This window comes from Cygnus atratus, chromosome 5, assembly GCF_013377495.2.
Source record: "Cygnus atratus isolate AKBS03 ecotype Queensland, Australia chromosome 5, CAtr_DNAZoo_HiC_assembly, whole genome shotgun sequence".
Classification (NCBI taxonomy): domain Eukaryota; kingdom Metazoa; phylum Chordata; class Aves; order Anseriformes; family Anatidae; genus Cygnus; species Cygnus atratus.
In genome coordinates, this window is record NC_066366.1 from 62,583,901 (window position 1) to 62,606,669 (window position 22,769).

Consider the following 22,769-nt stretch of genomic DNA (forward strand, 5'->3'; position numbering starts at 1 on the left):
CGGGCCCTATTGCCAGCCTGGTCCCGCAGCTCTGTGCTTCGTGGCAGGGCCAAGGAGAGGCTTGTGGTTGGTGCTGCCCAAGAACAAAACACACCTGCAAGGGGGTGAGGTGGCCCCAGCCATGATTTGGCCCCCAAAATGGGGGGTGGAGGCAGGCAGGGCTGCGCCCAGACGCAGCCTGTGCGCTGCTGAAGCTGCTGCTATCTGCAGCGAGCCCAAGGTCACGCCGATAAACCCGCGCCGGGGTGTAAGGAAATGGGGGAGCACAGAGCTGCTGGGCTGCGGTTTTTCTCCTCCTCCACAGCTCAGCACCATCTGGATGGGTCGCAGGTGGGGAGAGGAGCCGGAGGACCCGTGGGAACGCTGCATGGGCACCCCTGCCTGGCCAGAGGCAGGTTTAGGGAGTTACTGGTGATTTTTGTGGGGGAGCAGGCAGACGTCCCCGCGCCCGGTGCTGGCACGGCCACCCCAGCCCCTCAGCTGGGCAGGGCAGGCTGCAGGCCCACCTCTGGAGCTGGCCTGGCTGGGCCATGCCGCGAGCAAAACTCGGCCGGGCCTGTGGCAACGCAGCGCAGAAACTTTTTCTTTTTTTTTTTTATTTCAACATCGTAGTGCTTGGTTACAGTTTAGTGAAGGACAAATAGGTACATTCATTGGCCACAGCTTCCTGTTGCAGCCAGCAGCTGCCTGACTGCAAAGCCAACACGCTGTTAAACCAGGCCGAAGAGAGAAAGAAAGAAAAAAAAAAAAGTTTAATGAAAGGCAACTATGCATTAGAAAAGTCATTGTACTTCTCAGCTATAAATTACTTCGGTAAAACACAAGCCCGACCCCCCGGGGAGCAGTCAGAGCTTTGAAATTAACGGCCACCCATACAAACGAGGAAAACCAAAACACTTTTTTGCCAGTCACTCACGAGTACATCAGCAAGGCGACTCACTGCCCCGACCTGCGATCCTAACGCCAGGAAGATCATATCGGTGGTGTGTGCTTCAGTGCAATATGAACAATGAGCCGGTAGCCCTTTAATTTTTATTTCTTTCTTTTTTTTTTTTTTTTTTTGCACTACGCTCCCTTCCCTCCAAAGAAAAAACTTAAAGTGCTCCTAGTGCTTTGGAATTTAAGCAAGAACAGGGGCCGCTAGCGTCGTTTGCTCTCTTTGGCGACTTACGGGAGAAGAAAGAAGGGCGACGCGCGGCAGCTGGGGCCTTCCTTAGCTCTGCCGTAAGTCGAGCAGCGACGGATGGAGCCACCTCTTCCCGCAGCCCAGCCGAAGCGAGGAGCCGGGGCTCTCACGCCGCGCACGACAGCAGCCAGGAGAGCCGCGGCGGCTGGGATGGAGCTCTCTGGTTCAAGTACCACAGCAAGAGGGCTGCGCCACAGGTCCTAATCCCAAAGCCCCCCCCCCCCCCCCAAAAAAACAGCAGAGGTTGCTCCTTTCCTGGGCCAGCACGAGTGAAGCAGGTCAGCACGGAGGCCCCCAGGCCAGCGCGGGGACCACGCCAAGGGGGCCGGGTGTGCTCGGGGTGACAAGTGGCAGCGAGCTCGGTGCAAGCAAGGCAGGTGACGGGGTGACACGGGGTGACACGGGGGGACCAGGCCACACCAGTGAGGGCAGGGCCAGCGAGGAGAGGCCAGGGCCGGCCCCGGTGCTTGGGGCTTCTCGCACAGGCTGCTGCGTGGGGCCCCGCCGGCACCCAACTGGTGTCCCACAGCCCGAGCCAGGCCGCGCTGCGCAGCTCCCCGCGTGCGAGGCCTTGGCCCTGGAAGGGTCTCCCAGTGGCAGGTGCGTTTGAGCAGCAGGGGCAGCTCTGCGCAGGGCAGCAGCGGGTCCAGTTCACGTTTTCACTAGGGGTCAGAGCAGCTGCCAGCCCCGGAGCAGCGCTTCCCTCCGAGCACGTGTCCGGAGCCGCTTGGCTCATCCCCCGCAGGGCTCAGGGACACGCCGGGACTCGCATCCAGTGTGGAAGGCAGAGCCTCGCCTCCCGGAGCCCAAGAGAGCTGCAAGCCAGGCCAAAGCTGGCTATTCTGGTCCGAGGGAAGGACAGACCGGGGCTGAGAGCAGCCTCCTCCCAGCCTGACCCAGCACACCGAGGCCCTGCGGCCACAGCCTGCTCCACGGCACCCCAGGGCAGAGCCAGGAGAGGAGGGGAAGGAGGCCAGGGACCAGCTTTCTGCAGCTTCTGCCCCTCCCTGCACAACAGCAGGCCTCCTGCACCGCCCTGGGGGCTCTGCTGGTTCACATTTGCTCAGGTTAGAAGCCTGGGTTACCTGCTAAACGCCAGTGAATACCGAGGGGCAGAGGAGCCCCCCGAGGGGTGAAGAGGAGGGATCGGGACCACTCTCACCCCCACCAGGTGAAGCAGCCCTGGTTCCGCGCACACTCCGGGCCTGCACATCCTTTTGCTGAGCCAACTCCAGCCCTCGGCTTCCCCAGAACCTCATCCCCTCCCTCTCACCGGCAGCTCCAGCCCAAGCCAGCCCTCTTCCTCCGCCACAAGCCAGCGGTCGGTCACAACGCGGCCACCTCACCACCAGAAGGAGCACTCGATCCCACCGTCACAGGCCTTCGCTGCGGATGCGCTTCGAGCCCACAATCCTAGGTAGGGCGGATCAGCAACCGGGTGCAACCAGGGCCAGCAGTCAGAGCGAGACCACGCTCAGCAGCCCCGCAGGGCGCGAACGTGGCGCCACGCTTCAACACCCGCTGCACCGGGCCCTGCCCGTAACACTGTTAACTGAGCTCCACGCTCCCACGTGAGTCAGGATGCAGAGTACTTCACGGAATACATCTTTGCAGGAAGACAGCACCTCTCCCAGCTACAGATGTGCAATTAAAAGAGTAACTAGAACAGTCTCAGACCAGGCGCGGTCTGAGCGAGATTCGTTCCTTCCAAGTGTGCAGATAAAAGTGCAAATATGCATTTGATGTTTCTTTTTCTAGTGAGGAAGCTCTGGTGCATTTAGCTGCCAACATCTTGAGGACCAGACCAAGAAAAAAGCTTCCAGAGGGTTCAGCTTCACTTTGCTACATGGTACCTTAAAGTCACAGTTCTCTTCTTGCTCACTGCCCGCAGCCATAGGCTCAGTCCCGCTCACGGCTGCGGCAGGTAGTGGAATGTTTGTGTCAATGAGTTAGATGCTTCGGGGGAAGAGGGAGAGGAAAAAAAAAAAAACCAAGTTACAATCCTATACATGAATGCCACTTCTGGGGAGGAAAGGGGCCTCGCAGCCTCCTCAGTTCTGCGGCGCGGGGTACGAGCTCTGGTGGGCGCTCGCCTCCGAGCCGCCGGCAGCAAAGAGCAAGGGGGCACTGTCTGCAGCAGCCCCGCCGAGCTGGGGACCCGCCGCGTAGCTGTCGTTCCCAGCCAGGGACCCATAGCAGCCAGAGCACTGAGGGGTGGCCAAGCTGGAGGAGAGAGCAGAAAAAAAAACAGACAGGGACTCAGAGATTAATAATTTTGACTGTTGCCTCCGCCGCTAAGCAGCCCAGGGAGGAGTTCGGCCCCCAGCGCTGACCATGGTGCACGTCTGCAGGAGGAGGTTAGGACAAGCAGATCGGTATCTCCGAGGAACCTGGCTTTGAGGAAGCAGGTGCAAAGAAAGGAGCGCCAGGCCCTACAGAACTGGTCAAGGAGAGACAGAACCTCTCAGTTCCTCACAAAAAAAAAAAATGGCCAGGAGGACCTCAGAGCCCCAGGCAGCAAGGCCAGGTTTGCCTTTAGTTTTGCTGGGGATACCAGAGCATCCTCCCCCATCCCGGGTGTTCCTGCAGAGCTTTGTCCCACAGACCACATCTCTCCCAGGGCTTTACCACCTCACTTTCCAGTAGAAAAACTCCTCTGGAGGTAATTTAGGAGCCCCTCTCCCCCAGCTGAGGAGAGATCAGCCTTCCTGGATGAGGCCTCCTGTCTGCAACCACTGCACATTCCTACCCGCACGCAGCCAGTGTGATATCCACTTCTAATCCCTTCTACCTAACAAGAACAGCTCTGAGCTGTAGAAAGGAACAAAGCCAAGCTCAGTCAGAAGGCTCTGCCCCATTCACCTTGCCCAAGCTGCCACTTATGCCAGGATTTTTTTTTTTTTTTTTAAGAGCAGAAGCCAGGAGCCCTGCTGCTTCCACACCGGACAGCAGGGCAGCAGCTGTCCCCACGTGCCCAGCACAACACTTACCCTCCTTCTCTGGCCCCAAGCCGTGACAAGTCGTCATCGCTGTCGTAGCGCCTTGGATTGTCGAAGAAGTAGGCTCTGGAGCTGTAACTATGACTGTTGACCATTCCCGCTGGGGTCTGTGAAAGAAAAGAGGCCGGGAGTGAGATTTCTGACAGCGTTCCCAGAGGTCTGCCCCCACGTGCCAGGCACCACGGGCTCCTCCCCCAGACAGGGGTGTTCAAGCCACAGCAGCTTGCCCCGACCTACCAAGTTCTGGCTCAGTCTCTGAGCCCGGAAGAACAGCACCACGAAGGTGGTTGGCACCAGCTCCCAGAGAAAGAGGACCACTCCGAACACGACGTATTCTTCGCTGCTCACTTCCACGCGCACCTGCGGACAGAAGTTAGAGGTCTCTCGATTCCTAGCCATCAGAGCTACGCGGCTCCCAGAGCTGGGCCCAGCTCAGGATAACTGCAAATGCAGTGAGATCCTGATGAAGGCAGGAGTCCCTAAACCAAAAGTTGTGACCCTTACTCAACTGCTGCCATTTCAAGGGAGAGAGAGTTCTCTTCAGTGTGCTCCAGGGGACTGCTAGCTCCCCCAACCCCCCAGGGACTCCCCCTTGCACACAGCCATGCCTTATTAAGCATTGCTCTTCTGCTCTGCTCGACTTGTTCCTCCTCTCTCCCGAAAGAAGAGTGAGGCTGAAATTGATGAGGGTAACAGAATCCCTCCTGAAGCAGGGAGATTGAGGAAGATTCAGGCTTGCCCTAGTGGCGAGAACAAGCAGGGCTTCTGAAGGCAGAAATCCCGCTCACCTGGAGATTCAGAGAAACAGACACCCCCAAGTAACGCCCTTTTCCTCTACATGTCCCCCACGGGAGCCCTTTCACTTTGCTCCTAGCTCTGGACTCAGGGGGTAACAGACAAACTTACCTTATCGGAAAGGTTGTCCCAGCCATAATTAAATGGACCAGGAACACTGTCTGGAGATATGGCCACAGCTACCAGGTTATAGCAAGCCCTTGAGGAATACAGAAGAGCAACTACAGATCCCACAAGGATAGCTTGGCAGACAGATGTCCCCTGGAACAGGAAGGAAAAGCGGTTTTAAGACAGACCTCCCTGCAGAGCTTGGATTCCACCCCCATTTAAATGCACGAGAAGCTGCGCAGGCAAGAATGACCTAGAACGTTCGTATGCTGTTGCTAAAACATTCGGAGCTGGTTAAGAGCTTCCTCGTGTGATGAGTTCACTGGAGTAGCAGAGCCATGTTGCCTCGGAGCAGGAAAGGCTCAAGGCACAGGAACACCATCCTCAGGATTTTATCGACGGGCAGAGACCTGCCGAGCTGTTTGGCAGCTCCGTGCCGGGGGTCCGGAGACGGCCTCCCAGCCACTGCCTTCCTGTGGCAGCCTCAGGAAGGCCAGCCAAGAGCCACTACGAAAATCTTGCTGCTTTTTGCATTCTGAGCAGGCCCAGACCCCGCGGCAGAAGCGCCCACCTGGCTCGCTCGCTCCGCGGCAGCTCAGCGCCCCACACGCTGAATACCACCTTTGTCTGGAAAGGCAGCCCGGATATTCGGGCTGGGCCCCCGCGAACAGGCAGGAGGAACCAGCAGCTGAACTTCAACCTCCGCTGCGGGAGAAGCCGGCCCCATCGTACATAAAGGGTGGCTGGATACGGATGGACCCCTGACTTCTGCTGGCCGGCCCATGCTGGGCGAGGAGCGCTGTCCGCAACCTCCCAGACGCGGTGCCGTCAGCGGGAGAGCTGCCACGAAGCACCCTAAGGTACCTGCCCCCCCCACCAGGCTAGCTGCGGGAGAGGAAACCAGCTGAAGATACGCAGGTGCCTCCAGCTTGGATGGATGCACTTGGGAGACCTTTTAACAGCTACTCAGTCACTGCACGGCGGAAGCCAAAATAGGGGCAAGCATCTGAGCACGCTGCGGCTGGCTTGCCTTGGGAGGGAGGCAGAGAACCCACTCGGGAAGCTCGCCTCATTGACCCGCTCCTCATCCAAACCAGGGGTACGCCGGCCTAGGGGTGTACCAGCTCTGTTTCCCCAAAGTTTTGGGGCTTTGCTCGAGACAGTGCCTTGGAAGAAGCGTCCTGGAAGTTTTGTTTTTTTTTTTTTAAAAGACAAGTTCCTGTGACACCAAAGCACGAGGACGCAGCCTGCCCCAACGCTCTCTGTTGAGCCCCTGGCATTCAAGGCAGGGGAGTCCGAGGCAGAAAGGCTACGAAAGCGGGCCCTCAGCGCACAAGGACCGCGGCACGGGGATCTGGCAGCGGTCCAACAGCAGCGCCTCCTTCTCCAGGGCCAAGCGTCCCAAACCTTCCCCCACGGTGGCAACAGAGCCCTCCGAAACTCGCGCTGCAAGTCAGCGGGTTCGCGCTCGGGGATTTGTGCCACGCTCCTGCTCACCCCCACCCTATTTTTGCAGCTCCTCCGCGAAGTCAGGAGATGCCTCCGAGGTAGGAAAGGAGGGCAGTATTTCAAACACAAGAAACCTTCACCAGGCAGTCCGGTTGGGTACTCAGAAGCAGCAGGCTTCTCCATAGCACGTTGTACGAGAGCAAGGCCCTACAGGCAGCCCCGGGCATGGAACTAGAGGAAGTTGCCATGTCCATAAACCACGGAGGAGAGCTTGATGAGTTAATTAGCGCCCAGAGCCAGTTAGAGCTGGATACCTGGCCTAAGCAAGCAAGGATTTGGGCAGGCTGTCAGCTTAGTTATGGCCGCAGCCACAGCTGCGGGATGCTGGGCAGTGGACTGTAGGCGCTTTGAGGGGTCCTGCAGATGACCTAAGGAGAAAGGAGACGCCTCCAGCCAACGCAAGGCAGTCGTCTTCATCTAGATCTTTGCAGCATTGCCTGCTGCAAGAAGGCTGGTCACCTTGCTCCTGTTCCTGAGGAGGAAGGCATCCAACAGCCTTCACAAGCCCCACGCTCCGGTTAGCCTCCTTCCGGAGGAAGGCATGGCAGCGCTTTAAACCCCCAGATTCACCTGACCGAGGACACACTGGGCAGAAGGTCTCTCAGGAGTCCTTCCGACACCTGGAAGGACAGGACTCGGAGCACGTGGGGTGAGACGCTGCATCACTGGGAAGGCAGCAGTTCAAAAATATCTGAGCCAGGCAGCTGACCTGCCTGCCTCTGCACCTGACTGCTCGCAGATCCTACAGTTCTCCCTACAGATGCTTCCAGGCCGATCGAGAGACTGCTGCCTGCCCTTCTCACCAGGCTAGGTGCGGTCACTGCCTTGGACAGGAGCGAGGGCTTTTCAGAGGAAGAGGGACACAGCTCTCAGGTGCATGCTTGAATGCAGCCTGCTGCCCCACTCAGGTGAGGCTGCTGGTGGTTCACCCACTTCAGCTGGGGGAGAGGAGTTACACGTGTTCAGAACATCACCTGCCCCCTTCTGCCTCGGGACAGGGCCTACAGAAGCTTCTGCCCCCATCCAAGATGCTCGTCTCAACCGGGACAGGTGAGCCCTGCCTCCGGCTTAAACAAGCCAGGCACCTAACGCTGGACTGCTAGTAGATCCCCTCTGCAGAGCTGCGTTATGCATGGCAGAGCTATTTTGGAGACTTCACAGACTTCGCTGTGCTTAGTGGCAACATACTGCAGAAGCTACATCTCTTACTTCTTAGAGAAGCCTCTCTTCCAAACGGAAAATTCCAAAATTAAACTAAAAATTTAGTTCCAAAGCTAAACCTCTGAAACTGAAAAGCATAAGCAGCTCCTAAGCCTCCTGTTGTGCCAGAAAAACCGCGGACGTGTTCCCCTAAAACATGCCGGACGCATCATCCCCGTCGCAGGAGCACGCACTCCTGGAGAGAGGAGTGCGAGAGCTGCCGCCTTCACACGGGAAGGAATATTTGAAGGAATATTTGAGTGAGAGTAGCTCGGCTGCCACCAGGCCAGCGTTGCTTTAAGCACTGTATCTCTACACACGCCCAGCTGAGAACCCAGCTGATGGTCGCAGCCCCAGCACGGTTCACGAGGCATTTACCCACCTTGGACTCGAGGTAGACGTTGGCTGAAGACATCTTTCCCAGTTTGCACATGCAGCAAGCCAGTGAGATTGCACAGAGGATGAAGAGGCTGTCGTTGACCAGGGCACGGGCAAGGACCGTCCACCTCAGCTGGTCCTGCGGGACCTCCCCGTAGATCAGCATTGCACAAGTCAGGTTCACAACGAGGAAGAGGAGGCTGGTAAGTACGGAGCCCAGGTACAAGAGGACCCTGGAGAGAGGAAAAACAGAGTTAAGCCAAACAGTTCTGGAGTCATACTTCACAATCCTTCAGTCTCATCAGCAGGGAAGGCCTCCCAGCAAGCAGAACACGAGGCACGCTACGAAATTTGGGCATTCCTGGAAGTTTCAGTGGTTGTACTGACGGCCCAAGACCGCAGAGTATTTGTCTGAGCTGCCCTCCTATGGCACGAGCTGTGTAAGCGGTCGTGAGTTACAAGACCACCTTCCGACAGTCGGGCTCTTATCCTGCAGATTTTAAGCGTTGCTCGAGCTCTGCGTTAACTTCAGTCCGTCCGTTCTGAGTCAGCGCAGCCACTGCAGCTTCTTTATCGAAAGCCGCTGGAGCCTGCGTTTTCCACCATGGGTTTCCCTGGAAGTGGCCAGGCAGCACCTGGGCTGCACAAAGGTGTGCCACCTTTTGCTCAAGCTCTCACACATCTCTCTTGGGGGTGGGACAGCTCAAAAGGACCTTGAGGGCTCCTCTAGCTTCCTATCAGCACCTGTACTGGGGTGCTGATGACACACGGAGGCATGCAGCACACGTTTCAGCTTCCTTGGTACCCTTAGAGCTCACATTCCTGCTCCAAGGAGCAACGCTGACCCTCTGTCAGAGCACAGCTAGGTACGGCATTAGCTCTGTTCAGTTTCTGGGGTCCAAAGTCCCCCTTTCCTAGCCCCGCAGCTTTAATTCACCTTAAGCAGCCTCTAAAGGTTACGTTAGAGAAGCACCACTTACTTGTACTTGTTGAATTCAGCTGCACATTTCACTTTGAATATGACCTGGGGGGGGGAAAAATTGCACAGCATTACTGAACATGACCCACAGTTCTCCTTTAAGCTTCGTAAGGATGGATACAACAGGAGAGCCAGCATCCAGCTGGGTATCTTGGAGGACCACATCACCTACTAGCACGAAGTCTTGCTCTGTACCCACTCACAAGAGATTGGGGCCGTGTTTCCTGCAGGAGCCAGGCCCGAATGCAGGCGTCTGATGGGCAAGGACATTAAATATCCCCCAAGCGTGGTGCTAAAGACCTTGTCGCGCAGGGACTCAAAGGAATACTTTATATATTTTAGGAGCTCAGTCATGCTTGATTTCCCTGTTAGGGAAGGCCTCCTCAGCAAGACAAACCTTCAGCAAGACAAACAACTGATCTAGAAGCGCCCAGTGGTACTGGGTTATGGACCTGCAGGCTGTAAGAAACGCGCAGAGTTCTCAGTTCCTCCACCCTTCAGATGTTTGCAGGCCAAACACACCTGAGAGGTAACTCAGGGGGAGGGAGAGGTGGAAGGCCCAGCTTCCCGAGGTGCGGCGCACCCGACAGGTGAGCGTGTTAGTCCGCAGATCCCCGTCACCCATCTCACTCGTCACGGCACCACGCGCTCTGTCCAAAAGGGAATCTGCGCTGCCATCTCTCCCAGCCCCCCAGGGAGCAGCAGGCTGGAGCTGCAGGTTGCACAAGACCGGCTGCTGCTTCAACGCGAAGACTCGCAGGCCTCTCAGCGACCTGCAGGGCACCGAGCGCGGCCCTGCAACCTCAGCCCTTCGGGTTGAATCGGCTGAAGGAGAGCTGACGCTCAGGCAGCCCCACGGCAGACAAGTTTCCACGTCCTTTTGGGTTGGAGAGGGGCTCCTGCCGAATCCTACGGGGCAGGACTGCGGGATAAGGAAGCAGGGACAGCCAGGGAAGGGAGGCACGCTCCCAAGTCACAGATCAGACAAGCACCGAAGCCCTGCTGCAGCGGGCCAGGCGACGCGGAGCGTCACACGCCAGCTCAGCACAGCCCCGGCAGGAGCTGCTTGTTGGGCTGTGAAAAAGCCCAGGTGCTGCTGCAGCCCCTGCAGGAAGGATGCCAGAGCCGAGGGTCACATTCAGCCTCGGAGCTCGTGTCCTGAGGACAGGGATCCCGAAGGAACTTGGGAAGACAGGGCCGGCTGGGCAGATCCAGCGGATGCGTACTCGTGGGGTCAGCACAAATCCGGTCGCCACGCAGGTGCGGAGGTTCGGTTCCACTTCTTCTGCAAGGAATCCGCCTGCAAGGAGCGCTCCCTGCCGCCTTCCCGGCTGCAGCTGCAGAGGAGGATCACTCACCCGTCTCTCACGAGGCACCCTTGCTCAGCTGTTCCTCCTGCTGGGATTTCAGCACCGCGAAGCTTCAGAAGTCAGGCTCCTGCCGACGGGATTTCCAGCAACGCTTCAGGAGTTGAGGGTTGGGCTGTTCCATTATTGTAGTCTTAAGCATTTGCAATCCTTCCTACAGGAACTGGACAGCTTCAAACCCTGCGCCAAGTACTCCAAGCGGTCCCTGAAGCCCTCTACCCTGTTGTCCTGGCCTGCACCAGTCAGAAGCACAAAATAATCCACGCTGTGCACCAGAGCCCATCCGAGAGAGAGGAATGCCGAGCCTCGGAAGGAAAGCACGGTCGCTTCAAGGCAGGGAAATGCCTGAATCCTCCTCCATCCCTTGCTTGCCTGTAGGCTACTTTGGGACCGTCAGAACAGCCAGCCAGGAAGCCTCTGGGGCCGGCACACTTGTTGTTGTGCAGCACGGAAATCCAGTTCCGATACTTGTGCTGCGGCCCTGCCTCCCAGAAGAGCAGCCCCTAACCACAGCCTCCGCTAGCAGCGAGCCCCCAGCCGGGCAGGGGAAGGCCCCGGGGCAGCAGAAGGGAGGTGCTGGCTCCAGCAGCCCTGCGCAGGGCAGGCTCCCCATCCCTGCCCTCTGAGTGCGACAGCAACCCGAGACTCCTGGCTGGACGGCTGCCACGGAAAGCAGAGGGAGGCCGTGGTACCAGCCCCGGGCTTCTCTTAGCCCCCAGCTACTCAGTCCTGTACCTGCAGGCAGGGAGCAGACGCCACTTGGTGTAGTGTTTGCACGGGTATTAAGGCACGGCTCATCCGGTGACGGAACTCCCTGCGTCCCCACGGGGCCGGGTCAGGAGGTGGTACGGCACCGCTCACCTCTGGGCTCCCATCCTCGAGGCAACGCTGCAGGGCGCTCAGCGCCCGAGGACAGCCGGCGGAGAGGGCTCAGCGTGAAGGGGACGGCTCAGGAGCTGTCCCGTTCTTCGTGAGAGCAGGAAATCCAGGCCCCTGTCCTCCAGAAGCGCATCACACCTAGGAGCAGCCCTCACGCGGTGAGCGGTTACTTCAGGCCACCTGGGCGGCCAGCAAAGAAGCCAGCAGTCGCCCGCCGAAACCAGCAAACGGAGGTCTCTGCTAGCCCAGAGCGGCAGGGCTGCGGACAGGCACTCCTCAGCCGGCCTCGTGTAACAGTTCAAAGCTCGGGCATCTCCTGGGGACACGTCCCTTCAGCGTCTCACGTCAGCTGCAGATCTGGGAGGAAAGCAAAACCGAGAAGAGCTACGGAGCTGGGGGCCCTGTGCGGCTGGAGGCTTTCCCTTCTGAGCAGACGCTTCACAGCGGCGAGCTCCTTCCTCGCATCACCGAGGCCGCAAAGTGAACTCGCGGCGGTCACGCGCCCAGAGCGCCACAGACTCATCCTCGGGAGGAGTGGCGGAGACGTCCCAGCTGCTAGGAGCCGGCGGGTGAGAGACCCCGCATCCCACACGCGGCCCCTAAGGGCCAGGGTCAGCACCCGCGCAAGCGGGGACCACGGCCTCAACACCGTCCTACAGCCGCTCCTCTGCTCGACGGCGGCACGTCCGCCCACAACAGAGCCGGCGGAGTCAGAAACCCGTCACCTCCTGACGGGATCGGTCCCTCAAGCGGCACCGAGGGTCACCTCCCCGCTGCTGCCACGGCCGCCTGCTCATCCTGAGCGCAGGAATCAGCTCCAGGACGGAGCGCTTTGAGGCTGTGACCCCTCAGCAGCTGCCCCTCCCCCCCCCCCAGGCAGGAGCCACGTCCCTGGGGTCCGCGGGACAAGGGGAGGGGGAAGAGTGGGGGCTCCCCCAGTTCTCCCCCCGGGAAGGCAGCACCCTCGGGTGCAGGGCAGCGAGGACAAACGGCTCCCAGGCTGGAAGCTCTCCCCACGCACGTCCTGCTCCAGCGCAATTCGAGCGAGCCGGGACGAAAGAGGCTGATGTCAGCCCGTCTGATGGGGCGCCCCGAGGAACCCAGACGGGTTCAGGGTCACGGCCCCGCCGGTCTGGCGGAGCAGCCCCGAGCGGGAGCCCTCACTCATTGCTGCAGCACAGCTGCTGACTCCCAGGCCAGACAGGGATGCCAAGGAGGTCTTGGAAAGGGTCGGGACGAGGTTGTTGGGGCTGCATTTACAGGTAGCGTCTCCTGACGGTGACCCGGGGGAAGCAGCAGCTGGCAGGCTCTGGGGAAAGGCGGCGTTACTCAAGCAGACGCCTGGCTGGCGGCAGAGGAGCTCTTCCAAGCAGGGCTGGGGCGTCCCGGGCATCCTTCTGCCTGCTCGGGGCAGGACTGGGAGGGGAGCTGAGGAATTCTGATCGACCCTGATCTCCAGGTTTCCTGCAGGGAAGCTCACTGTTACAAGCCGAAGCGGAAAGAGACTCTTCCGAGCAAGAGGCGTTACACCTCCTGATGCTCCAGGTGGAAACGAGCCTGCGACAAAAGGAACTTCAGCAGGACAGCCTCCTCCCCACAGACAGGAGGAGCACGAGGCAGCTCCACAATTTCAGTTTGAATTTCGGTCCTAGAACAGTGCAAACTCACGCGAGCCCTCCACGGGTGTTTGCTGTTTCCCGAGGCTCTTCCCCCACCCGGCACCGTTTCACCCCCAGCTCGTACACGGCCCGAGGAGCTCCATAAATCAAGCGAGATCAGCGCAAACAGCACAGCACAGGCCGCGTTTTCCCTCCCTGCTTAGCCAGATGCCATTTCTCCAGCATCTCCACAAAGGCAGCACTGTGCGCAGAGACAATTAGCCGTGCCTTCAGCACAAAAGCAGCCTCAGCTTTTATCTGAGGGCATTTCAGACAAGGACAGCAGCCCCAGAGCAGGGACAGCCCAGTGCTCCTCTACAGGTCGCTGCCAGCTGGCCTGCGAGAGCTGGGAACTGCTGGGCCCTCTGAGCACCTTCTGCTTGAGGTCACTTCAGCAGATCTTTAGATCCTGAGCCTCTTCAGCCAAAGTGCTGTGGTTCCACAGCAGCTTCCCCCTTCTCCCCAGCTAGTGACAGCGTTTGCTTGCTCCTCCTGCGCTTTAAGAAAAGCGCTGAACGCACCCAGGCTGGCATCAGCTGGCAGAAGGGTGCCATGCGCCGGTAGCTAAGAGGATGGGCTAGTTTTATCAGCCTGCTCTCCAAGCAAAGGAGGCCAAATATCCCGACTCAGCACCGTTTCTTTTGTTAAAATGGAAGCCAGAAGAGCACCAGAGGTCCACCTAGGTGGATTTTCTCCAAACCCCAGCTCTAGCTTTCACCACCGTGAGATCACTCCAACACCACGACGTGCTGGACACCCACGCTGCCCGGGGCAGCCAAGTGTCAGGCCCTTCTCTGCGCCTAAGCATGCACACCCATTTCAATAAGTCACTTCGTCCTTTCCCACTCTGGATTCTGAGCTCTTATTTCCTCAGACAGGATTTCCCTTGGCTCTAGGTCTTCAAGGAGAAAGAAGCAGGGCATACCCAGCCAGAGCCCGCTGCAAAACAGACATCACAGGAGGAAGGGAGCCTGCCTGAATTTACTTTGCTTTTCTTTAAGGGAGCCTTTTAATGAGCCTGCCAGGAGGTAAATCTGCTGACAAGTCCGGTAGCCTCGAGGGAAATGAAATCCAGCCAGTTTGGGGCAATAGAGCTCGGGATCCCCTGCTGAGCTTGCCTTCCAAGGGACACACAAACACCTACCGGCCGGAACAATCGGTAGGTCAGCTCCCTTCAACATAAAGATGGATTATAGACATTATACTATATACATTACGCAGCATTTGTTATTCTGCTGGCACTTGACAGGCAACATATCCAACACCAGCAGATTACGCCAGGTGTTTGTGTCAGGCAGGGAAGCACCCACACAGCTGAACAACCCCACTGCCCCGAGCCTCGGGGTATCACGTGAGCGCAGACGTCCTAGGGAAAATGAAATCCTAATTCCCGCCGGTGACACATCGGAGCGGTTTCGCTGCGTGGTAGCGATTCCTTTGTGAGGCTGGCGAAGAGCTGAGAGCTGCAGAGCGCAGGGTCTGAACAACAACAACGGAGCTGGAAGGAAAAGTGCTGCCTGTTTATGAAACAAGTCCCCAAACTGGGAGGCGAAGGGCTGCTGACGAGAAACTGGAGCAGAAGCAAAATATTCGGAGGGGGAAGGGGAGGGAGCGAAGGCTTTGGAGGGTAAATAAAACCAAGTGTAAAGGACTAGGGGAAGGAGGATAAAACACAAAACGAGCGATGGGAGAAGCCAGGAAAGGAGGAACACGGATCAGCAACAAAAACAAGCGGCTCAGCGCCGTCCCGGCGGCGATCACTGTGCCGGGAAGGGGCCCAGCTCTGCAGCCCAGGCTGTTACGGGGGAGGCAGAGGGGTCTGGGGGGGGTTGTGTGGCACCAAAGGGCACGAAAAGGAGCGGGGCTGCTGGCGGCGAGGAGACGGAGGGAGCGCAGCAACAATAGCAGAAGAGGCTCCGGCTGGTGACGTAATGCTTGGCGGCCCTCCAGGCCCCTGCTGCTGCCACTTTCTGGGCCCTTTGCAGGAGGGAAATCAATGAGAAATAAAGAAAAAAAAAGATAGCAACAACAAAAAAAAGCCTCGTAAAGGACCCGCGGTGCTGCCACCCCCACGGAGGGAGGCGGTGGGGGGAGACCCCTGTGGGGAGCAGGGGGCACCCTGTGTGTGCGCGCCTCAGGGGGCTGCCCCGAGCCCCCTCCCCACTTCAGGGCTCAGGGCACGACCCCCAAATCCCCATTTCCCCCCCCCAAAATCCCTATTTCCCCCACAGCTCACTCTGAGGGGGGTTTTATGACCCCGGCGCGCTGCTGGGCGCCTCTCCCCCCCTCAAACCCTCCCAAACCCCCCTCAAACCCCCCTAAACCCCCCTCAAATCCCCCCCCAAACCCCCCCCCCCCCCGGACCTAAAAATAAAGGGCGATTAAAAAAAAAGTCACCTCAGCGAAGTAGAGCGTGAGGAGGCAGAGGCTGCAGAAGAGCAGGCAGCCGGGCAGGCAGTAGAGCAGCCAGTGGGCGAAGGGCTGCTGGAGGCGGAGGGCCCGGGGGGAGCCCTGCAGGCAGAAGGAGAAGAGCGTGGTCCTGAGGGCGGCCCAGAGGAGGCCGAGGAAGAGGCAGAGGGTGCGGTAGCTCAGCCGCCGCTGCCGGTAGTAGAGCAGCAGCCAGAGCTGCAGGTAGGCGAAGAGGAAGAGGGCGGCGCACAGCGCCGTGTGGACGGCCGTCAGCCCCAGCTCCACGCCGGACGGCACGGCCGGGGCCGGCCCCTCAGCGGGGGCCGCCGGGGGGTTCATAGGGAGCGGGGACCGGGGTGAGGGGGGGGGGGAGGCGGCACCGAGCCCGCGGTCGCCGCTCCTCAGCCCCGCACGGGCACCGCCGCCATGAGACGCCGAACAAGAGGCGCCCGCCCTCCCTCCCGCCCCGCCGCCAACCAAGCGCGGCCGGGGGACGAGCGGCTGCTGAGCGCCGGTATTTGAGGGGCTCGCCGCCGGCGGAGCGCGCTCCCCATTGGCTCCGCCGGGAGCCGCCCCCGCCCGCCGCGCCCAGGGGGAGCGGTGATTGGGCGGCGCCCTTGTCACTCACGGATAGGCCCCGCCCTCCCTCCCCTCGGGGTGGGTTCGGCTTCTTTAGGTTGCCGTCGCCGCCCGCCTCGCGGCTGCGCCCCGCCTCGTGGGGGGGAGGGGCTGAGGGGGTTCGCGGCTCTGATTGGTGCGTGCGGGGAGGGGGCGGGGCCGGGCCCTTCGCAGCGGCGCGGCGGGTCCTGGCAGGGTGAGGGGGCCCCTTAGGGTCCTGGCAGGTTGGAGGGTCCCCATAGCGACGGGGCTGGGTCCTGGCAGGTTCAGGGGGTCCCCTAGGGTCCTGGCAGGTTGAGGGGTCCTCTAAGGTCCTGGAAGGTTGAGGGGGGGTCCCCTAAGGTCCTGGCAGGTTGAGGGGTGCCCCAGCAGCAGGGCAGCCGGGGGCGCAGGTCGGGCGTCCACCGTGGTGGGGGCTTGGGGACGTCGCTCGGAGTCCCCTCCATGTCCTCATCCCCTACGCTGAGACCCCTGAGGCTCCGATCCATCACCCACAGCGCGGTGCTGGGGCACGGGAGCCCTGCCCGCGGGGTCCCCGCGGGGGGACGAGGGACGGGGGAGCAGCACTGGCAGCAGCGCCGACACGCTGGGCACCCAGGTAGGTGACATCCCAGGTAGGTGACATCCCAGGTAGGTGACAGTGACACCCCTGAGCCAGCCCGGAGGCAGCTCAGCGGTATCGTCCATCAGCGGTATCGTCCATCAGCGGTATCGTCCATCATCGCGGGGCCAGCTGCCTCGCAGGGGCTTTGGGAGGAAGGTCCTCGGGGACACACGGGGCAAGGATGGCACCGGGTCACGCCGCGGGCTGTTGGCCGTGCGCTGGCATGGAAGAGCTCTGCTCCCGCTGGGAGGCTGCAGCGTGTCCTGCCCGCAGCGCTGGGTGCTGGGCTGCCCAGCCAGGTGCCCTCCAGGGTGCTGGGAAGTGGGACCTGAAAGCAAAAATTAAACTCCGGGAAGAGGCTCAAGGTCCCTTTCCAGCAGGAAAAGGGGCACGGCCACGGCAGGGGGGCAGCACGGGCACATCACAGAAAGCCCAGTGAGACAAAGCGCGCCGGACAACAGGCTGGGATTTTATTTAATGTAAACATTTCCCACCCTGTTGACAACCCTTGAGAAGTCAAAAGGTTCCTTGTGCCAAAAGATGCAGCTCCTGTAGCTCATGATAGCCTCGCCTATGGGCACCCTCACCCTCTTATTCCTGCCCCGTATCTCATATGCTCACACCAGGGCCTCCCTCCTCCCCAGGACTCTTGCACGCCTGATGTGGGATCCAAAAACCCTGGCGTGCGGGTGGCAGAGCAGGGGAGAGGCAGCAGGGACACTGGGGGAAGTGTCAGTGTGCCGGAGAGGAGCCCCGTTATCTCATGACCTCGTGTGCCAGATGTGCCTCCAGTCACATGAGCTGTGCTGGCGCTGGTCTGCGCGGCGGAGGGATTACACAGCAGCCTGCAGCGTCCCGAAAATGCTGCTAGTGAAAAGTGGGTTTGTCTGCGCACAAAAAGCCTGCGAGCACTCTGCCTTGAAGCAGTGCTTGGGGACAAATACCGGATAAACAACGCTGTGGTGAGGCTCTGCCTTCCCTCTGAGCACAGCTTTGGGCTCTCAGCATTGTCCCCACAGGGCAGCCTGGCTGGGACGCTTTTTGGTACGTTCAGTGTAGAAATAAACCCCTTTCTGTGGCTGAGGGCTCAATGCCACAGCAACATATGATAGAGGACACCGCTGTAATCAGAACTGGCCGGGGTGGGAACGTCGCCTGGCTTCTCCCTGTCACCGGTTATATGACATGTGCCTCCTCCCCAGGCTGCTGGGGAGAAGGGACAGGTGGAAACGGGCAGCAGGTATTTCCTTTCCGTGTTTACGGACGAGTGTGGCCCCTTTCCAAAGTGGCGAAGAACCAGCTCAGCGCTGTCACCGCTCCAGGGCTGGGGAACAGCGGCTTTTTGACCTTACTCAAATCAGCAAGGGCAAAGAACTTGCCTTCAGAAATTTTGAAGGGAGCTGGCTGATGAGCTCTTTGTTCCAGCAAAACTGTGTAGTGATAATTAACCTTAGACTTGTCAGCTGATTAGGAGAAGGCTGGTGCTGGCCACTTTTTCAAAGGAGGGCAGGGAAGAGAAGCCTGTAGTGAAAAATATGTAAAGCAGTGGAAGATGCAATATTGCTGCACAGCCATGGGATTCCATGAAACCAACGCATAACCTCACCATGAAAAAAAGACAAAAAGACTGAAATATTGCTTATTGACATCAGCAGTATTTCAACAGTCGTCAGGCATTTCACTTGCAGTTTCTGTGGTCTTTTGATGAATTAAAAACTTGCAGGACAGCCCGGCTCCCACTCAGCAAAGTGGCCATGGGCTGATGGTTTCCAGATGCACTTCTATGGGATCCCAAGGGTGCTTTGTGTGTCTCTGATGAACCAATTTATCGCCTCCTCGGGAGAAAACAGGCTTGCAGACAGTACACCTGTTGGGACGGTTTCCGTGTTTGGACAAGCTAGCTGCAGGCAAGCTTGCTGCTTTAGGAAAGGCCAGGCAGTCAAGTGTGTCTTGTGGGATTCTTGTGTGATCTGGAGATCAGGAGGCTGAAACAAAGAGGTTTTCCTGGAGCCAGACTCGATGATCCCTGTGGATCCCTCCCAGCTCAGGATATTCTCTGATTCCGTGAGTTTTCTGGATCCCCTAAAGAAAACCTGTGTGCACAGTCCAAAGTGCAAGACGAGCCCCGGGGCTGGCTGGCCAATGTTATGCTCTCCCTTGCCTTTTTCAGCAGCGTGCATATTTGTTCTGGGGCATCCAGCCATGCCAGGGAGAGTGCTGGAGGCCAGTTTTGCCTCCATGGGTTGAGTCAGCCCTGCGTCGATTTGGGGCTCTTGTGTGTCCCCTCTGCCGGCCAGGTTTGGAGGGCTTTGCACTGGTTAGCTGCTGCTGGAAGGGCAGGACAGGCAGGCAAGCCTGGCTGCCAGAAACACAAACCTGCTGGGTGCAGAGTGAACGTCCTGCTTCAGCAAAAGGCCGGATCTGTAGCGATCATCACAGGAAAGGCTGAGGCGGCTCCGTTATGCTTTAGGAGCATATTCCTAGGGAGTAAGAACTTGCTGGCTGGGGGCTCTGCAGCCTGGAAGATACTGGTACAATGAGATAAAATGAAGATGAAGCAGTAGGGTAATATATTCAGACCAAAAGTGTATTTATATATTTATATTTTTGGTTCTTTTTTTTGTTTTGCACCTTGACCGGTGCATCTTAAAAACCACCTCCTATCACCCTCCTTTGAAAGAAATAAGCTGCAGCTTAATAAATATTGTCAGTGAGGGGCTGTGTGAGACAAGGCAGCAGGAACTGTAGATGGGATCCCGGCGGTGATGAGAGGACCCCAGGCCAAGTTTACGATTCAGGACTCCCAAGCTGAACCCAGGTAGCAGAAATAAGTTACGCCAACGTGAGATTTTGTGTTCTGTGTCTCTGGTGTATGTGCTCACATTTTAGGTCATCTGCAGTGGCCTTAACCACCTTACCTCTCGGTGTTAATCTTCCCGTGTTGGAAAAGGGGTGACGCAGGAGATGGCCTAAAAGCCGAATACTCTGGCAGAGGCCGAGTGAGGAAGGCTGGGTGACGGTGGTGACTTTTAACACCCATGTGGAGCCGTGGTCGTGTGCTGGGCACTCCTGTACCAGGCCCCTACACGGCCCTGGCAGTGTCCCCAGAGGCAACGCGCGGTGCCACTCGAGCCTGTGTGAGGTCCGACACCACTGAGCACGAAAAACGGGGCTGGGAAAGCCCTCGGAGGTCTATTCCCTGCCCCAGGCTGCACTAGTGCTATCTAAAACGTCGTTTGGCCAAGCTTTTCTTCATGTTTTCCACAGGGGTGTTCTCCCCTTCCCCAGCAGAGCAATTCCAGTGCTCCACCATGAAGCTTGGGGTGCTTTGAGGACTGCTTGTCATCCCCTGGTGCGGTTGGGTCCCTATTACAGCTGGGTGTGCTCAGACTTGATTTTGGCTGCAATAAAGTACTCAAAGCTCCAGAGTTGTTGGGAAGCCCTTAAACCTGGTTTCAGTACGTGTTGGTGGGAAGGCAGAGCAGGCCAGTGACCGCTCCTCCGGGGTGAGGCCTGGCTTTATCAGGGGTTAAGAGAAGATGTGCTCAAGGGCCTTACAAGTGATTTTAGGGGCAAAATGGGACATGGAAGGAGGAGGACGGGCTGGCAGTCAGGATATGAGCAAAGGGGATGGGATCGCTGCCAGATTTCCAGCTGGGCGAGTAGATGGTGTTGTAATACCGAGGCTGAAGGAACAGACAACAGACTGACAACAAATTCTCCTGCCTTGAACAGTGATTGGAGACGTGTTTGCAAAGGTTACCAGCTTGGACGTGTTTATGGGGCATGATTCATTAAAAAAGTCCCAAATATCCAGGTGCTGCAAGTCTCCCTGGAATATGGGAGATAAGTCTCGCCTCCAGTTCTGTCTCTGTGCCTCCAGGGAGTGCTCCTGAAGCTCCTTTGTACACCTCCGAGACTTGCACATCGCTGCGGAGAGCCAGAGACTGGGGCTGGGAGGAACAGAGGGCTGGAGGGTGGGAAATTCAAGTTCAAGAAGGAGGAGAAGGAGAGGGGTCAGCGGAGGTTGATGTGGCCCAGAGGGAACCCCCTGGGCAGGAAGGAGTAACGAAGAGGTGAGAGGACACAAATGGGGAAGGGATGAGCACATATTTGTGAGCGAACAGCCAAAAAAGTGTGGGATGTGTTTGTGCTGGGGTGGTGGGACAGCGAGGGACTGTAGTGGGGCAGGTGGGACTGGCTTTGGGAAACGTGCAAGGGGAAGCACAGCAGCTACATGGAGGTGTGGAGAGGGCAGAAGGCAGACGCTGGAAAAACTACAAGATCCAGGAGAGAGATCAGGGCTGGCAAGGAGTTGGAGCTGCGCTTTAACCTGCTGGCACCCTCCTCCAGGTACGATGCTGGGAAGTATTTGCGTCGCTGTGGGCTGCTCCTCTGGCCTTGCTTCCGTGGTTGGGAGCTCTCCCTTCTGACCCAGGCTGGTTCCCATGTGCCAGGGCTGAGTTTAGTTTTCCATCCCGCTGCAGCCAAGTCTGTCATTCACTAAACATCCCCCCGTCTTCTCGATCTCGGTCCCCTCTGTAAGCCAGATGAACAGATGGGAGGGCAAAAGGACCAGAAAAGCCTGTCTCTTCCCAAAGTGGGAAAGGAGAGAACGGGAGACTTCCAGATGAAAAGGTTTCATTGCTTCCTCAGCGTTGTCTTTGTTCCTTTGTGCTGCTAAGGCCTTATCCAAACACCTCATGTACATGGCATGGAGAGAAGGGAGCCTGTGAAGGCTGAACGTGCCTGGCTTTCCCTAGCTGCCAGCTCTCGGAGCAAGGCAGGGGGACTTTGCCTGCTTGTTTTCGAGCATTTGAGTTTGGGCTCATAACGGACCAGTGATAACAAGCTGACAGCATCTGCCACGGTGCTGGGGGGAATGACAGTCCATGTACACAGTGGCATTTGTTAAGGAAAACAGCTGCAGCTCGTAATGCAAAGCAAACATGTTCTTGGTGGCTTGAATTCCAGCTTTGTCTCGTTGTTGACCAGGGATGTTGTTGACCAGCCCTGCTGCAGCGCTCTCAGCAGCAAAGATGGGTACCTGAAGGGCAGGCTGCAGAAGAACCTGGTTTTAAACAGGGGAGTTAAATGACAAAAAGATGTTTTCTCATCTTTGTTTGACTCAAAAGGAAAAAAAAAAAGGGAGAGGGAAGAAAAACAGCCCTAAATTGAAAGCACAGAGGATACTTGCACTTGCAGATACCACTCAGGGGAAAGGGAGTGGCCTTTGCTGTCATTTTCATGGTTGTGTGAATCACCTGCTGTTTGAGTAACTAGTTCGTGATGTCCTCAAGGTGTTTGTGTAGCTGTCACATCTGTAAATTAGTCATGCTGCACCTACCTAAACAGAAAACACTCGTATATATGTGGTTTTTTTTGTTATTCCTTTGTTTTTTTGTTTGTTTTTGCAGTTGTGGCTCTCCCGTGCCTGTAACCGATAGTAACCATGCCAGCCCAGAAGGACAGATGGTTTCCTTCCTTCTCTTTCCTGCTCTTCTGCGCTTCCTTCATTCCCATGCTGGGAAGTACAAGTCTGCTACAGGAGTTGAGCCCCCAGGAGTATTTCAGTAGCTTGCAAGCTGGAAGGGCATCCCTGGCTTATTTCAGCCATAACGGTATGTATTCAACAGCATGCACTTACATCAGCTGGGTTTTCAGGAGAGGCTCTCGTTGGCGTGTGTGTGAAAGTGGAATAACGAAGAGACAATTCCTGAGTATTTTAAACCCAAAGCTGTTTTGAAGAGCTGGTCAAGCTCAGCTGGCAAATTGGGGTTTGCATAGCTCCTGAGTGCTCCTGGCAGACAGAGTGTCTTGGGGTGGCATCTGTCCTGGTTGTGTCCCTAAACACTCTGCTTCAAGCCTCTTCATTAATTTTCCAGATGCCCCGTAAGGAGCTACCCCCTGAAAGGTGCCGTGCTTCTTTTCCACAGGACCTCCCAGCGTAATTACAAGGAGATCCATCACCTTGCCTTTCTTGTTCTGCTCCTCCATGACCCCCGGGCATGGTTTCTCAGAGACCTGGATGTGGGCTGAGAAACCCAGCGCAGCTCCCCCATGAACACTGAGGGGCTGGG

The 22,769-nt window shown here is 57.9% G+C and overlaps 2 protein-coding genes across 8 annotated transcripts in view; one reads left to right on the forward strand and one right to left on the reverse strand.

Moving 5' to 3' along the window:
- Window positions 1-582: 582 nt before the first annotated feature.
- GPR137C (G protein-coupled receptor 137C) lies at window positions 583-15,955 on the reverse strand. Of its 2 annotated transcripts, XR_007708317.1 has the most exons (8): window positions 15,456-15,955; window positions 9,156-9,199; window positions 8,180-8,408; window positions 5,092-5,241; window positions 4,423-4,545; window positions 4,177-4,292; window positions 917-3,409; window positions 583-707 (listed from the first exon to the last, which is right to left on the reverse strand). XR_007708317.1 is itself a non-coding variant. In XM_035551235.2 (7 exons), exons 1-7 carry the CDS (start codon window positions 15,804-15,806, stop codon window positions 3,238-3,240), a joined length of 1,185 nt encoding a protein of 394 aa, XP_035407128.1. In that variant the 5' UTR covers window positions 15,807-15,955; the 3' UTR covers window positions 598-3,237. The 2 variants fall into 2 exon arrangements, 1 of the variants encoding a protein (XP_035407128.1); XM_035551235.2 differs by having other exon boundaries at window positions 598-3,409.
- Window positions 15,956-16,235: 280 nt separating this feature from the next.
- TXNDC16 (thioredoxin domain containing 16) overlaps window positions 16,236-22,769 on the forward strand; it is a 49,899-nt gene continuing 43,365 nt past the window's right edge. For 5 of the 6 annotated variants that reach the window (XM_035551345.2, XM_035551344.2, XM_035551338.2 and 2 more), the window contains exons 1-2: window positions 16,247-16,683; window positions 22,107-22,310. In XM_035551345.2, the coding sequence (XP_035407238.1) occupies window positions 22,142-22,310 (169 nt within the window). In that variant the 5' untranslated portion in view covers window positions 16,247-16,683; window positions 22,107-22,141. Of the gene's footprint in view, window positions 16,684-22,106; window positions 22,311-22,769 lie in introns of all 6 variants that reach the window. The other variant, XM_035551340.2, reaches the window with a different exon arrangement.